Source organism: Amblyomma maculatum, chromosome 6, assembly GCF_055883805.1.
Source record: "Amblyomma maculatum isolate TAMU_Amacu chromosome 6, ASM5588380v1, whole genome shotgun sequence".
NCBI classification, from domain to species: Eukaryota; Metazoa; Arthropoda; class Arachnida; order Ixodida; family Ixodidae; genus Amblyomma; species Amblyomma maculatum.
Genome location: NC_139349.1, coordinates 61,820,370 through 61,836,513, shown reverse-complemented (window position 1 = coordinate 61,836,513; position 16,144 = coordinate 61,820,370). Strand labels below are relative to the sequence as shown.

Here is a 16,144-nt window from a genome sequence, read left to right as displayed (position 1 = left end):
TACCTAGTACCTCATGTTTGTTTGTCTGATTTATTAAAAATTTATTTTACACCGATTTAAGAGGCCCCTTACTCCCCGCTCCCCGCTCCTGGCACGCAGACCTGAGGAACGGGGGTTACAACACCGCGGCTAAGGACTGGCGAATATACATTGGTTATTCCCGGCCTCAGCCGCCAGGCGGACGGCTCTTTGATGGTCAGCGATGACCTCGCTTCGCAGCAGGATCTCCCAGGATTCTCTACTTTTAATATTGCCCCTAGCACCCGGAGATCTAGGGCATTCCCAAAATATATGGTCGAGGCCGGGTTCCCTTCGCTCCGCAGGCTTTAGATCTACATCTTTTCTCTTATCTATCTGGATGTGAAACAATCAGATAGGGTTTGGGAAGTTTCCGGCTAGTGATCGCCGGCAGGCTACGGTCTCTTTATTATTTAAGCTAGGATCCGGTGGCGGCATCAGACGTCTTCCTAATCGATGTACAGGACGAACCTAGTACCTCATGCGTTCCACAGATGGCGTCACATACTCATGCGCCGCATGTTTTTCTTTTTTTTTTTTCGCGCTATGCAGCAAACATCGTCGTCTTCGCCGTGCCCCGGCACGAGAGCTGTATACTATCGCCGCAGTCTATCACGCCTCATGGAAAACTGCAACTCACATATACGCTGTGCAGTAAACATCGTCGTCTTCATCAAGTTCCATCTGCGCCGCTCCTTCATTTAAACTAGGTAAATACGCCATGTACATACGCCATGCACATGTGCCACCTCGCTAAAGACACGGACCGCAACCGTGCTAGATAGGATGTCGGCACCATCGAACACTGAGAAGCCAGACTAGACCGTTGCCGAGAAGCTTAGCAAGCGCGGAAGCGAGCCAAGATCGAAGCGGCAGCAGTGACAGCGGCCGATGGCCAACGCTCGTGAAACTTGTTTCAAGAATAGTTGAAACTCTGCAATATTTTTTTCGCTGGATAGCCATCCAGAATTAATGCACGTTCCCTGTGATTGACACAGGAAGGGACTGCGGTGAGATGCTACTGATGATGTGCAAGCTTTGTCAAATATAAGCGCTTCTGGACTGTGCCATGGCTCGTTAGCATATCCACGAGGCGAAAACCAAAATGTGCCTACTCACGCCTCTCCTTAAGTTGGAATTTTCACCAAGGCTGCAAGCGCTCTATTACACGAAGTCACTCCTTTGGGCTGTTTACTTTTGACAAATGCTGCAAGTTCACAGGAAAAGCTGACAGGCGGGCCTGGTCAATGCAGAACTAACCAACGGTACCACGTTACGAGCAGCGTTGGAGAGAGGGCCACTACGTTGACGATGGAAGATGACCAAACGCGGTAGCATCTCGGTAGTGATTTCTGAAGCGATGTAGTCAATAATTACAAGTGACCAGAAAAGTTTCCAGAACGTGCAAAAAATAAAAAACCCGATTCTCTATTCAACTCTTTTCTTTCTAAAGACTCCACAAAACACATCGAAGCACTCACCAGTGACACCTCACCATTCAGGTTCGGGCTGTATGCTCAGATTTTCTAGAAATTAATTTTTCTTCGAACTTTTACATTCTGTAAAATTCTGTTACGTTTTCTGCACTGTAGCCGCCTTTATCATGGGACGACTATGCCCCATCTGTATGCGATTATGGGTGGTAAATTGAAACTAAATTCTGTTCGCCCTACGCGGGATGTAAATTCGCCTGAGCAGAATGCTAGGCTGATAGGGTGAATGGTGCGGCTACAGGTGTGGCTAGCGTACACCTATCTGCTCCGACCTTTTTAGTAAAACTGTCTAAAGTGTCGCTATGACATTCTCTTGCACCAACTCACCTGTACGGCCCCTACGATGATGGCACTGTCCGCGGCGGAAAGGCTTGTTCCGGCGGCAGCGAATATGTCGTGCGTATAGAACAGCATTACCACGATGCCGGAAAACTGCTGTAGAAATAGTGCACCCATTGTGCACAGGAACGGCTTGTACACCCATGGCTGCATTACATCGGCCAAGGTCAGCGAAGATTGAGCATCAGTAGCCGTTGTCACAGCTTGCTGCATCGCCTCGAACTCTTGGGCCACATCCGGTCCACGGTAAAACTGCAGAGCTCTGAGGATGTCGGTGGCAAAAAAAAAAAAATGGAATTCAAGCGCGCTCTGCGAAGTGCTTAACTTTGAACTTGCGTAGGTTGCGTTGATGCTTTTAGATTGCATTACCTAGTGTATGCCTCATTACGACATTTATGCTGATACTTAACAATTTGCATCTGAGGCAACTCACTATTGGCCGTAAGTTCTGCACCACAGTGTAGTTCAGGGAACTGCTCATAGAACTACCACCCAACGCCATACCTTAGGTAACCGTATCAGTGGTCGCAGTATGGGAGCGCTGTCTCGTGACGCAAAACCGACACTCAAGCGCGCGCATGGAAACTGAGACGATTCGCACGCTTAATGAAGCCTGCACTTCACAGTGAGATACAGACGGAAAATGTTGCAAAAAAATTCTTCTGTGCTATATTGTGGGATTTCAATTATTGTGTTGGGTGGCAATTCGCCCACATGACGCAGCTTCAGGTCAGAGTAACCTGAGGACAAAGCCAGCGCTCTCAGTCCACAATAAGGCAGATTAATTAGGGGCACGAGTGTTCATTACAAATCAAGCTGCATTACAAAACACTTTACTATACTCTCCAGACCTCAGTACAGCAGCAGCACCCGGAAGCTGGCGGGAAGCTGCGCGCTCAAAGTAAACACTATATTGCGGTTGCACGGAGCTAAAAGCCAACCAAATCAGGCCTACCGGATTCTTGAGCATCAGCGCTCCACAAGCTATGTACGGGCATGAAGTCTAGCATCCACACAAGGTGCGCTCATTTCACCAACCGCGTTATTGGGGCCTGGGCTAAAATCAAGGAGGAAATATACACCTCGCACCTTCATACCCAGAAATTCTGGGCGTGAACATTTTAACATGATAGCGTTAAAGGAACCGCACGTTGCAGTTGGCAGGTGACGCAGCCGGGCCCTGATTGGTTGTCGAGTTGTGTGACGTCACGATACCACATGACTTGGTCGAGTTAACTCTGGTAGCTCCTTTGAGGTTGGAGGTGAGATATCGAACCTAGTACATGGACGCTTGAATCCTCATTCAAACACGCTACCCCTATATTCCTCGCAAGCATGTTCGTGTGCTTTCGTCGAAGCGGAGCTTTACATCTATGTCAAATGGTTTTTAACATAAGGTGGTAATAATTATCTTGAACATCATAACATCATATTTAAATACCAGTACGGTTTTCGCAAAGGATTTTCTTGTGACACTGAGATCGCCGGATTTACTAACGACTTATTTACTTATTTAGGTGCCAGAATTCAAGTCGATGCTTTATTTCTAGATTTTTCCAAGCAATCTGATCGGGTTCCTACTACTTTTCAATCTATAGCATCTCAATACTCGCCGTCAGGTACTAGCGTGGATCAGATTTCTTTGCATCTCGCGTTCAGTTCAGTTCTGTAAGTTATAACTCTATAGGGGCCCATGTCACATCTGGTGTACACCAGATGAGTGTGATTGGTCCACTGCTCTTTCTAATATTTATTAATGACTTATCAAATTGCATTTTTTTTTTGCAAAATTAGACTGTTTGATGACGACTATGTTGTGTACCGAGCCATTTAGAATTACTCTGACCGACAATCTTGCAAACTGACCTCAATTTGATGCCAGTCATGGTTAATGACCCCGACTTCTTCCAAGACAAAGCTCATCTCATTTACTAGAAAATCTTATCGCATCCCCGTACTCTCATAATGACATAACAGTTGAGACAGCTTCCTCTTACAAGTATTTAGAAGTGTACCTTCAGTCAGGCTTAAACTGGAACTATCATATTAACTTGACTCTAGCTGCTAATAACGTTACTTACAACAGCGCAACGGACCACAGACACAGAGAGACACAAACGGGCTCAACAAGCACTCTCTCTTTGTCCGTATTTTGTTGCTCTCTTGTAAGTAATGTATTCGCACCAACTGGCCAAATATCTTCTTTGAACTATGTTAGCAGCTCTTAAAACGTAACCTTCGACATGCTGCGGCGTACATTTTTTACAGTTATATTACATTTATTAATTACATCAGTGTTACATTGCATTATTCGACCTGAAATATTACATTAATTAGACCTAACATTGAGTATACGTATCTGCCATATGGGACCCAGATGAAGCATGCATCAAAGATAACATTGAATCCCCGCATAACCGTGCTGCTCGTTTTATTTTTCTAGACTACTCACGTTTTACTAGCGTCACGGTGTTAAATGCTCGTAATGCGCTTTAAAACCTTTCCCATCATCGCAAACTAGCTCGCTTTACTCTCTTTGCACAAAATTTACCATCATCCGTTGCTTAACGGTGATGTATTTCACTTGCCCTCAGCAGTGTTTCCAATAAGGGAGTAATTACTCACTGACATCTACGGCTGCGCTTCGTAGTTAAAGAAAAAATTCGTCCTGGTTCGGGGATCTAACCCGGGACCACGGCCTCTCCGGGGCAGTCGCTCTACCAACTGAGCGAAGCAAAACGGTCAGCAGGTCAGATGGTATAGGGCGAGAGCGAATTGAGCAATAACTCGAAGTGGGAATGGTGTTGATCAAATATTTAAGGGAATTCCTTTAAAGGCGGTGGTCCCATGTTCGATGTACGGACCAGGATAAGTTTTTCTTTAAATGCGAAGTTTCTGAGAAAGCTTTATAGCTTTCCTTTGTAGTCATATGGCTACGCTTAGGTGGACGTCAATAAGTACTCACTTACTACAAATCTACTCCAACTTGCGGGATTCTCTTAAATATTCGATCAACACCGTTCCCACTTCGAGTTATTGATCAGTTTGCTCTCGCCCTAGCATCTGACGTCCTGACCGTACTGGTTAGTTCAGTTGGTAGAGCTACTGCCCCGGAAAGGCGGTGGTCCCGGGTTCGATCCCCGAACCAGGACGAATTTCTCTAACTACGAAGTTTCTACAGAAGCTGTATAGCTTTCTTTTGTAGCCATATGGCCGCGCTTGGATAGATGTCAATGAGTAATTACTCCCTTATTACATATCTACTCCACATTTGGAGATTCCCTTAAATATTCGATTAGCAGTGTTTTAACGCCTTGGTCATTCCTTCAAGATCAAGAGCATCACATGCACACATCAACTTTTGCCAAATCGTTCATAGCCAAACTGTTATTGATTGGAACCGGCTGCCTTCCAAATGCAACTGAAACGAATGCAACTTCATTTCATAACCTTTTGAAAAATTAAAGCGATGTGTATTTTACTTCTAGTCCCGTTCTACTCATCGTTATGTGTCTGAGTTTTATGCTTTCTTTCTCTTTATTACGTTTTTTTCTTCATTATGTTCATTTCGCGTTTTGTGGTTCCACCACATTTGATCCTTGTTGACTATTTAGTTATTGCGCGTTTCTTGTCTTGCTTTTTGTTCAGTTCATCATGTTAGATGTTCGTTTTCATATATTCATGACTAATTTTACAGTCCCCTTCCTCCCAGCCCTATGTAATACTCTCATGACGAGGGCCTTTAGGGGTTTCTTGAAATGAAATAAATAAAAACAAAGGCTTATAAGACTGCACTCCACGTGGATATATCACCAGCTGCGGTGGCAGCTATGCTATTCACGTGGAGTGCAGTCAGCTGGTGCTATCCACGTCCCCTAAACCCCTAAAGGTCCTCGTCATGAGAGTATTACATAGGGTTGGGAGGAAGGGGACTGTAAAATCAGCTCAAGAAGCCGAGTCCTTACGTTTTCTTGCTTTATTCTCCAAGCAGACCACTTTTTTTCCTCCCACATCAGACAGCAAAAATTTCTAGGTTTTGGGAGCGGTCTCTACGTTGTGTACATTCCTGACTGGCATGCGTTTCTCACCTCAGCGCGGACCCATGGCGGCCCATTTGGAGGAGCCACCGCGGTGAACCGGCAAGCAAGGGAAGAATGATGGCCATGGCGACAGCAGGTACAATGCTGGCTGCGGCCAGGAGTTCGTATGACAGCCACTTTCCCATGACGTAGGCCATCAAGATGCCGAATGTGATGGCCGTCGTGCAGATCGTGTCCAGGAGTCCTCGTATTTCCTTGGGACTAACCTGCGGTTCGAATTAATGGGCTAGAAAGAGGTACACAAATTGAGTTCATCCAGTACAGCAAACAAGCAGGACGAGCAAAGAACCGCCAGTAGCCTATACAGGTACGCGCTGAGAACTAATTGATACCAACCACGCGTCAGCGTTTATATTAGGAGGATATGATTATAGGCTGTATTCCACCACGTAGTTGTTTCTCCTCCACTTTCTTACGGAATACTTTTATCGGTTATCCTATAAGGTACTGCAGTGTAAACGGCTGCACCTGAACCGAAGTAGAGAATGGCTAATATAATTTGCCATGCGCAGCACCGCAGGCACGACAAGGGTGGTTATTGTTCATTGTAATGGAATAATCTATGAAGCAAATGATGACGACAGTCTTGTGAAATATCTTGTATAGTTTATGTGGTCACCATAGCATGAAAAGCTGCCGCAAAATGTGCGCGGATTGAGTTCTGCGCCGCCTTTTCGTGTTTTCGCGACGTCCTGGTTTTTAACCAGCGCGCTGATCATACAAGTTGCAGCCCGTTGCTGTGTCTCCGAAAACCGCGTCTTAATGCCCTGCACGCCGCACAGCAAATGAAGGCCCTCCGCATAGTGTGCGAAACGAAAGCTCTATTTGCAACACAGACACTGATTCCATCGGTGACGGCAACCACAGAAGATACGCACGAATCGGTTCAATTGCAGTTGTAGTAGTGCAATCGACCAGAGATTAATAATTACAGTACTAAAGGGACCAAAAGTTTTATCTAGATGTGTGGAGTTCGTAATGCAAGAAACTTTATATTTTACAGTTTTGATTTTGACAGGACCAAAGCGTCAGTTTAAATTAAGAAGTTTGAATTAAGCGAGTTTGAATTATCATGGTGTCACTGTATGCAGAAAAACGTTGTTACGTAGCGTGACGAACAATACCCGCCGCTTTCTTGTTCGCTGGGCTTTTGTTTCTCTTCTATGCCGTTCTGCAAAAGCACGTGGTTACCTCGGACACAAAAACAGGCACGGTGAGGGCGACAGCTCCCGTTGCGATCCCAGTCAGAGTCCGGCCCAGCAAGAGCATCCAGGGAGCGAAGCCTGTCGCAATGAGCACCCAGCCCGTGATATGGATGGCGGCGCTAGCCACGAGGGTATACCTCCTCCCCAGGTACCGGATGGACTGCCCTGCAAGGCGAATGGACTGTTACCAGAACGTTCCTTAGTCTTTGGACACTGCCTGCGTCCTGTTTTTTTTTTTTTTCTTTAGCTGCAGAAAACTCAACACGGGAAGATAGCTGTAGCTGTAGATACTCAGCAGCAGTCTGGGATCCTATCCATGACTGCTTAATTATTGCACTTGAGCGCGTTCAGAATAACTCTGCTCGTTTTTCTAACTACAACCGGGGAGCAAGCATCACAGAAATGAAAACTGTTCCGAGTTTTCCATCATTGGCTTCACGACGAAAAGTGCCGGCTAACCCTAATCCACAAATTATATTATCATTCCACCTTACACAACAATTTCTTTCATAGACCCTATTACATAATGCATCGCGTTGATCATCCCTACAAAATGGCCATCCCATTATGCAAAACAGATTCTTTCTTACGCTCATTTGTTCCCGTACTTCCAAAGAATGGAACGATCCTCCAAATAAAAATATATCTATTACATGATACAAATAATTTTCGCAAAGCTTTAGCTTGCATAGCATAAGCACTACCAGTTTTGTATTTACTAATGAAGTTATTACCGATTTCATAGCTATGATTGTATATATAGGATCTATTATTTATGTGCTCGCATTGTTTCCTTCGTATTTCTTTTTGCCAGCTACCCTCTGAAATGCCCGTATGGCCCAGAGGATAAAAATAAATAAACATATAAATAAAATTTTCAAACACTCGGCAACGCGTACTGAGTCATGCCGAACTGCATGACTCATCTGCATCTGACAAAAAAAAAAGTGCTGTTTTGCATATGTTCTCAGTTCCAGTGAATAATATACACGCACGTGAAATGCCAGCTTCGGTTATTTACTTATGAGCCATTAAAGTATTTAGTATGAACCAACAAAGGCTTTCGCCTTAGTATCTGCGACGCGCTCAAGCCTTCTCTCATGGCGTCTGGCGCATGCGCAGGCTGGTTTCCAGCATACTCGTGTGTGCAGGTGTATGTCCTGTACGTCTGAGGAGCTTCCTTGAAGTGAGGCCTTAAAAGCGGAAATGCTTTACAGAGCCACGACGCTCGGCGTGACCATGTTGGCCAGTAATGCGACTGGTTCAGTTCATTTGTCATCGGTGCCTGTGGTGCCGTCTCTTGAGATATAGTTCGTGGGCGATCCCTCTACCCGAGGGATACGCAAGACAAACACACAACGGGCCGTGTAAGAAACATCTTTATCTCACTCCAGGAAGTCCATGGCGGTGCGGGAGATCAGCGGGGTCGTATCGCAGGGCAGGCAGCGATCAGCCAGGAGAAGAGAGAAGAGAGAGAGGCGAGAAGCGTGCGCCTTCCTTTTAGCCCCCCCCCGCGCGGGACCGGTTATCCCCGAACGAGCGGGGAGAGGGAAACGGGCAGCAGGGAGTGTTGGGAAGTGGCGCGGCCTTTGAATGCGCGGTGCGCCACGGTCCCAAAGGATATGTGGCGCAGGGCCCCACAAGGTACAACATACATACTCGTAGAACAGAATTCTAGTGGACACCAGTCCAAAGTACGATGAGGCCTCATCGCACTTCTCCTCATCGCGGTTGTCCGAAGCCCTCCGCCACGGCACCTCTTTCTCAGATTTTTCACTCCCACCTACCTCCTTTGTTTTACGGCTCGGTTAAGGTGTCCGCGGAAAATTGTGACACATATTGCCGCCTTTTCTTTCCTTGAAAATTTGAAACGCTGCTGATGCCTGCTGTACTGCGTCTGCTTCTGTATGCAGTGTGGTGCGGCGTTCGAGGAAGCACCAAATGAAAGGCGCCGCATAGACGCCTGAACCGGTGTGACGCGATAGCATAAGCTACCAGCCAACATACAAAGCCCCGCTTTAATCGAGCCATATGAACGTGTCTGCGAGGCCTGGAGATAACGTGAATGCAAGGTTCTTGGCAGGCTGATTCTGATATCACCCTCCCATATGAAAGGAGAGTTGTTGTGGCTGTAAAAAGAAGGAAAAGAAAATACACAGGCCTGCTACCGGCTCTGTAGATGAGCCGCCTCCGCTGCCTCGTGTGGATAGAAAAGAAAATAGAGAAGAAAGAAAAAGAAGAGGAAGAAAAAGACGTGCGCCGTAACAGCCGTCGTCCACCACCGAAGCGGTGGCGGGTGCAATGACGGCCTACAACAGACAAAAATTCGGTGGTGGTGACCTACCTGTCCCAGCCCCATCAGGGCCAGGATCAGCCACACTTCCTCCTGAAAGGAATTGGTGTCACATAGAGTGACACCATGCGCCACTAAAGGCTTTCGCCTAAATAGCAGAAATGTGCATAGCGTCGCGAACGAACATTTAGTGCTGGACTTGTGATATCCCTGTCAAATCTACCGTATATAAAGGCAGTGTTTCTTGAGGTCATGAATGGAAGCATACACAAATGTATTGTTGATATACACTGTGGAAATCTGATATTCCCCCTACTTCACTACTACCCTCCCGGGGAAGACCGCTTGGAATGAGTTTGTTCGAATTTGGCCGGACTCGAGCTGCGTCGGTGCGCACGGGAGATATCGGCCGCCATTATCGGTGCCTGCAAACGTATGCCGCGAAGTCGCACCCCTATTCTCCAGTCGGTGAATCGGAAAGCTTTCTCCTTCCAAGGAATACCTTGTTGGTGTTTTATAGCTAGTCGATGCACGTTTTGTATCATTTGCAAGTGCAATAATTATCATTCAACTGTGTACACTGCCGTTCAGTCCCTTTGTTCTCTCGAGTAAGAACCTTTTCGCTGGCACGAGGCGGAGTGGGAACGGGGTACAAGACTACCCCCGCATAGTGCCATAACACTATAGTCCCAGACGCAATTAGTATCGTCGTAAATTGTTCGAAAATGTTTTTTATTATTATTACACGCAGTGTAAAGCACCTCATTGAAATGTGAGTAGGCTAAATTGGACTTGGTGCCTACCTCTGATCAATAGCAGCGTCTGTAAATTGTATTCTATCTTACGCTGTTTAAAGGCATCAAACCACGCAAACGTTTCAAACCACACTAACTACATTGACCACGCGCTAAGGTTTTATGAATATGTATTCCCACCTGTTCGTTCTTAACCTCCGTCATTAAGCACGATTAAACTGCACTCACATGCGGAAAACGCTAGACGTTTATACATGCCTCCTACCAGGCCGCCTACAAGGGCTCCGATGTTCAAGAGCGACCCGAACCAGCTGCTCTCTCCATCAGTGAAAGACATGCTCTTGCGTATATCCGGCAGAGCCGGAGCCGAGTATCCGACGGACAAGCCGTACGACATGGCACCCAGGGTAGCTGCCACTTCAGCGACGATCAAGTGTCGTCGGCCCTGTGATTCATCGCTGACGGATCCACTCGACCACCGCCACCTTCTCCGCCGCTGCCACTGGCTGTTGTTCATCTTGCTTTCCTCTCCCGGAGGGCCGCGACAGGCGGCCGCCGGAATCTCTGCTGGGTTTTCTGGGCCCCGGCCGCACTGAAACGAGACAGTCATGACGCGCAAAGTAAGCGATATTGCTAAATCTCGGTGGGCTCTGTCATGTTGGACGTGTAGGGTCCCTCATTGCACTCTAGGACACAAACGCTTTCAGCGTAACCAGAAACAGCTAAAGCGAGACATGAAATTCTGCATTGCTTAACAGGTGCTGTCTACGTACAGAACCGCACTTTCTATAGTAATCCCTGCGGCGTAACTCGATCATAAGGTTGTCCCACAATAAGTTCGCCCATCTTATACGTTACCTGGCCTGCACATTTCCTGGGATACACACGACTTGCGTCTGATAGGTGCTTGGGTGCAGGAAATGGTTCTTTAAAACGAATTCGCATATTCAGTTCATTCTAAAAAGCTAAAGTAGGCAGGAAAATAAAATGAAAACAGAGATCAGTCCAAGGAAGTATCGCCCTTACGTCTACGGTCGCCCTTTCGACATCATCACGGACTGGGACTCCTTGTGTTGCAGTGGTAAGACGCCCGACTACTGTGCCGGAGTACCTGGGTTCGATCCCGACCGCGGCTGCTGCGCTTCCATGGAGGCGAAGCGAAGAGGCGTCCGTGTGCTGTGCGATGTGAGCGCGCGTTACAGATCCCCAGGTGGTCAAAATCACTCCGCAGCCCTCCACTATGGCTCCTCTTTCTCTCTTTCCACTTTCACTCCCACCTTCCTCCCTTCCCTTACGACGTGGTTCAGGTGACCACATAAACAAGTGTGACAAATACTGCGGCTTATTATTATTATTATTATTATTATTATTATTATTATTATTATTATTATTATTATTATTATTATTATTATTATTATTATTATTATTATTATTACTTTCCTCTTTAAAAGACCCTACAGACCGGCAAGCTCGATAGGCCATTTGCCTCCAAGAGTAGGATATCCGTGTCATCTATCGCTCCTGCCGGATGCACAATGACGAAGAAGCCTTGTCCCGCACTCCCTACCACCTCTCAGCGCCTGCCGTTCCCGCGTCGAATACTCTTCGTTGACATTTCCCTTGCAAAATATGGCCGGCAAGCAACAAATGACTCTTGGATAGCTCGTGTTATCAGCTTTCTATCGGGTCCATCGGCCGTACCAGTACCTCGTGCTATCCGCCGCCAGCCTGCTCACTTCGCCATTCGCGACGGCCTCCTGTGCCGGCGTAACTACACATCTGTCGGTAGGAAGTAGCTACTTGTCATCCCTGCCAATTTGAGGTCAGAAATCGCGCATTATTTCACAATGACCCACAGTAAGCTGATGCCGACGCCTTTAAAATATATTCACGGCTTCGCCTCCGCTGTTATTGATGTGATATGCTTACTTATACCAGAGTCCTTCATTGAAGGACTCTGCTTATGCGTTCATACGTCCGCCAACGTCGCAAGTTGCCCCTCACACCTCAGTCGGTTCGATGAAGCCTATTCCTTGCCCCTCACGACCTTTCGACACCATTGGGATAGACCTCTATGGACTGCTTCCATACACTGCTGCCAGCAACCGCGGGGTTATCGTAGCCGTTGATACCTGACTCGTCACGCCCAAAACGCAGCTCTCTCTGAGGCTACGGCATCCCACGTCACATCTTCTTTTATCTTGCACCATTCTGCGCCATGGTGCACCCCGCGAGCTGTTAAGCAACCGAGGACGTGTCTTTATTTTGGGCGGCTGAGAAATTTCTATTGCAAAATTATAACATCACTCACCGAGCTACTACGGCATACCATCCATAGACGAATGGTTTGAAAGAGAGGTTTAACCCGCACCTTGGGCGACATGCTCTCCAAGTATGTCGTGCCTCACCATTCCGACTGGGACCGGCTGCTACAATTCGTTACGTATGCTTACAACACCGCCACGAATACCACTACTGGTTTCTCACCATTTTTTCTGCCCTCTACAAACGCGAACATCTTCTCTGCTAGGCACGATCATTCCTTATCGGTCTGACACGTCCGAATGCGCCATTGTCTCTGACGCTTTCAGGCACGCTGAGGAATGCCGTCGGCTCGCTCGGTCTTTGACGTTGAGAACAGGGACACAAAATCCCGCTTGAACTCTACCTACGCTCCTGACATCTTCCGACCCGGCTTTCTCGTCTGGCATCGCGTGCCATCTACCACCTGTCCTCTCCTCCAAACTTCTGCCCAAATACGGACCTTATCGTATCCTCGAGCGCACTTCGCCACCCCGCCGGAGTGGCGCAGTGGTTACGGCGCTCGACTACTGTTCCCAAAGATGCGGGATCGAATCCCGGCCTCGGCGGCCGCTTTTCGATGGGGGCGAAAAGCAAGGTGCCCGTGTGCTGTGCGATGTCAGTGCACGTTAAAGAACCTCAGGTTGTCGAAATTTCCTCCACTACGGCGTCTCTCATAGCCTGAGTTGCTTTGGGACTTTAAACCCCACAAACCAAACCAAAGTCACCTACATCGTATAACCCGTGAAGCCAACCGCTGACTTCCGCTGATGTAACCGAGAAACTGTCCATGTGTGCCGCCTAAAGCCGTACCATAACCCGTGTGTGTTGTCATCGCCGTGAGCCGACAGGATGGTTTGTCTTTTTACCTGGGGTAATAGTAAAGAGGAAGATGAGCTCCGGTAGCAGTCGCACCGCGAGCGCACAGTGCGAGATTAAATTGTTGACACGAACGGCTGGAAATGTCACTTTTGCGAGGCCTCTCTCGGGTCCTCTTTGCTGCTCGAAACCCCGCTACATAATTACATAATGGCATAAAATGTTATATCACAGTAATCTCATTTCTTACAGCACGCCAGATTGCACAATATTTCAGAGAAACCTGACATCTGATGTTCATGGTTTCATTTACATAGTCAATTAGTAGACACTGCAATGAAGATAACATCCATGCATGTTTGTATTTTCAAATGTCTTTCAGGAGTTTATGATAGGCACTCGTAGAAACAGCGCGGGTTTAATATATATTGCTAGTGTTCGTCCTTAAACTACATTTAATTCATTACAAAGAAAATATAGTTACATACATACATACATACATACATACATACATACATACATACATACATACATACATACATACATACATACATACATACATACATACATACATACATACATACATACATACATACATACATACATACATACATACATACATACATACATACATACATACATGCATGCATGCATGCATGCATGCATGCATACATACATACATACATACATACATACATACATACATACATACATACATACATACATACATACATACATACATACATACATACATACATACATACATACATACATACATACATACATACATACATACATACATATAACAGCAAGGCGCCCGTGTGCTGTGCGATGTCAGTGCACGTTAAAGAACCCCAGGTGGTCGAAATTTCCGGAGTCCTCCACTACGGCGTCTCTCATAGCTTGAGTTGCTTTGGGACGTTAAACCCCACAAACCAACCTACATACATACATACATACATACATACATACATACATACATACATACATACATACATACATACATACATACATACATACATACATACATACATACATACATACATACATACATACATACATACATACATACATACATACATACATACATACATACATACATACATACATACATACATACATACATACATACATACATTGTGAATCGGTACCACTTCTGCAGCCTTCCAATCTGGTTAATGGGGTTTAACGTCGCTAAGCGACTCAGGCTATAAGATACGCCTTCCAATTTGACGGAATTATTCTTGGTGATTTTACAAGGTTTTTGTTATAAATGACCACAAGGTACAACGTTCGCACATTATTCAATGTAGCCGAAGAGGAACGTAATTGGGAGCACTGGCTGGGTCTGGACACTTCCTTTGTCTAAATACCTCTCTCTCTTTCTCAAAAGGAGGACATGCTGCCCAACCCGTGGCGTATATTTCCAGCAGATTCTCACTTCAAAATATGCGACGCTTTCCTAGGTACAAATAGTTTACCCGAGGATTTAATCTTCTCTAATTGCTAATGCTATGACAATTAGTATCGCTGTTAAATGTCTTCTGTGATTGCTAATTACATGCAAATAATGTTTTTTTGGAAGCGGCAATCGTCTCTGTTGCCGACAGTATAACATTCCCTATATTTAACTGGGAAAATCTACCGTGAGGCTTGAAAAGTATGCCCTTCTTCTAGAGGGAGTGCGCCAGAGGACATATTACTCAGCGTTTGCTCTCTTATGGGTAACTCATGTTTAAACTGCACGGTAAATGCAAGCAGAGTTGGCTGCGCATTGATACTGGATTAATCGCTAATAGTCGTAGTCAGATGCGGCTGATTCTACAATACGGCCTCGACTACTCATCACGATGTATGCGCCATATTTATATAAAGTAAAAAAAAAACTATATAAACTGCGCACAACCGACAGTGCTCATTCCGATCAGTGTTTTCATTATCCGTGGGTTCAAGTTCGGGCGGGATAGTCATGCGCCAGCTTCACTCACTTTTGGCCGTGTTCGCGCATCCCTGGCTGTTGTTACAGCTAAGAACACCGGAGAAAAGCGGAAGACATACTTGCGTACCAGGGTCAGCTGGTAAGGACCGTACACTGAGGACTTTCACGGCAGCCACCTTCGTGACCATTGCGGCTGCAGTGTAGACAAGAACGGGGAATCTATTGCCGCCCTTTCTCTTCAGCTGCACTGGCGTCAACAGTGAGTCACTTGGACTGACTGGCTGCCATCCACCAGCTGCTGCGTATGCGCACAGAGCACACCACTCGGTGTGGCATAGGCGTATCCGACGGGCGTGTCACGTTAAGCGAGAGTGCTGCTAGGAAGACACATGTACAGCGCCACAAATGCTATGCGAGTGAAGCATTTTTTCTCTTTTTTACGACACCGTATATCTCACGTGCGTCATTTATCTGTTGAGCTCGGGCAGCTGCTCAGTTGTTTGCCTGGGTGCAGACCGAAGGGCTGCGTAAGGAAACACCGACGTCCAATGCCGGGAAATTTTTAGTGCACGAGCACTATAGAACTCGCACTGGGGGATTATGCTGCCGTTTCCTTGACCTGTCCTCCTTGACCTTGAAATAAAATAACACAGATTATGACCGCGAATGGGTGCCCACAGCCGGAGAATACTACGCCCCAGCCGAATGTTCCACGTGTTCAAGTACTTATACTTTCTCGCGCTGTGCATGGCAATGTCGTCTTTCGTCAGTTGTGGATCTGGAACACACTGCTGTCTTACTGCCCAATTAAGGGGTAGTGGGACAACGTTCCCTGGTGGGTTTGGACACTGACAGGCAATAGGGGTATAGGGTTGGTTCGGG

At 46.5% G+C, this 16,144-nt stretch overlaps 1 protein-coding gene across 1 annotated transcript in view; it reads right to left on the bottom strand.

The window, feature by feature from the left end:
- LOC146185862 (facilitated trehalose transporter Tret1-like) overlaps positions 1 to 16,144 on the bottom strand; it is a 29,513-nt gene that overhangs the window by 4,209 nt on the left and 9,160 nt on the right. Inside the window, exons 2-5 of the mRNA XM_084606778.1 lie at positions 10,462 to 10,795; positions 7,142 to 7,320; positions 5,939 to 6,156; positions 1,839 to 2,112 (exon numbers count right to left, since the gene is read on the bottom strand). Of these exons, the coding sequence (XP_084462904.1) occupies positions 1,839 to 2,112; positions 5,939 to 6,156; positions 7,142 to 7,320; positions 10,462 to 10,795 (1,005 nt within the window). The remainder of the gene's footprint in view (positions 1 to 1,838; positions 2,113 to 5,938; positions 6,157 to 7,141; positions 7,321 to 10,461; positions 10,796 to 16,144) is intronic.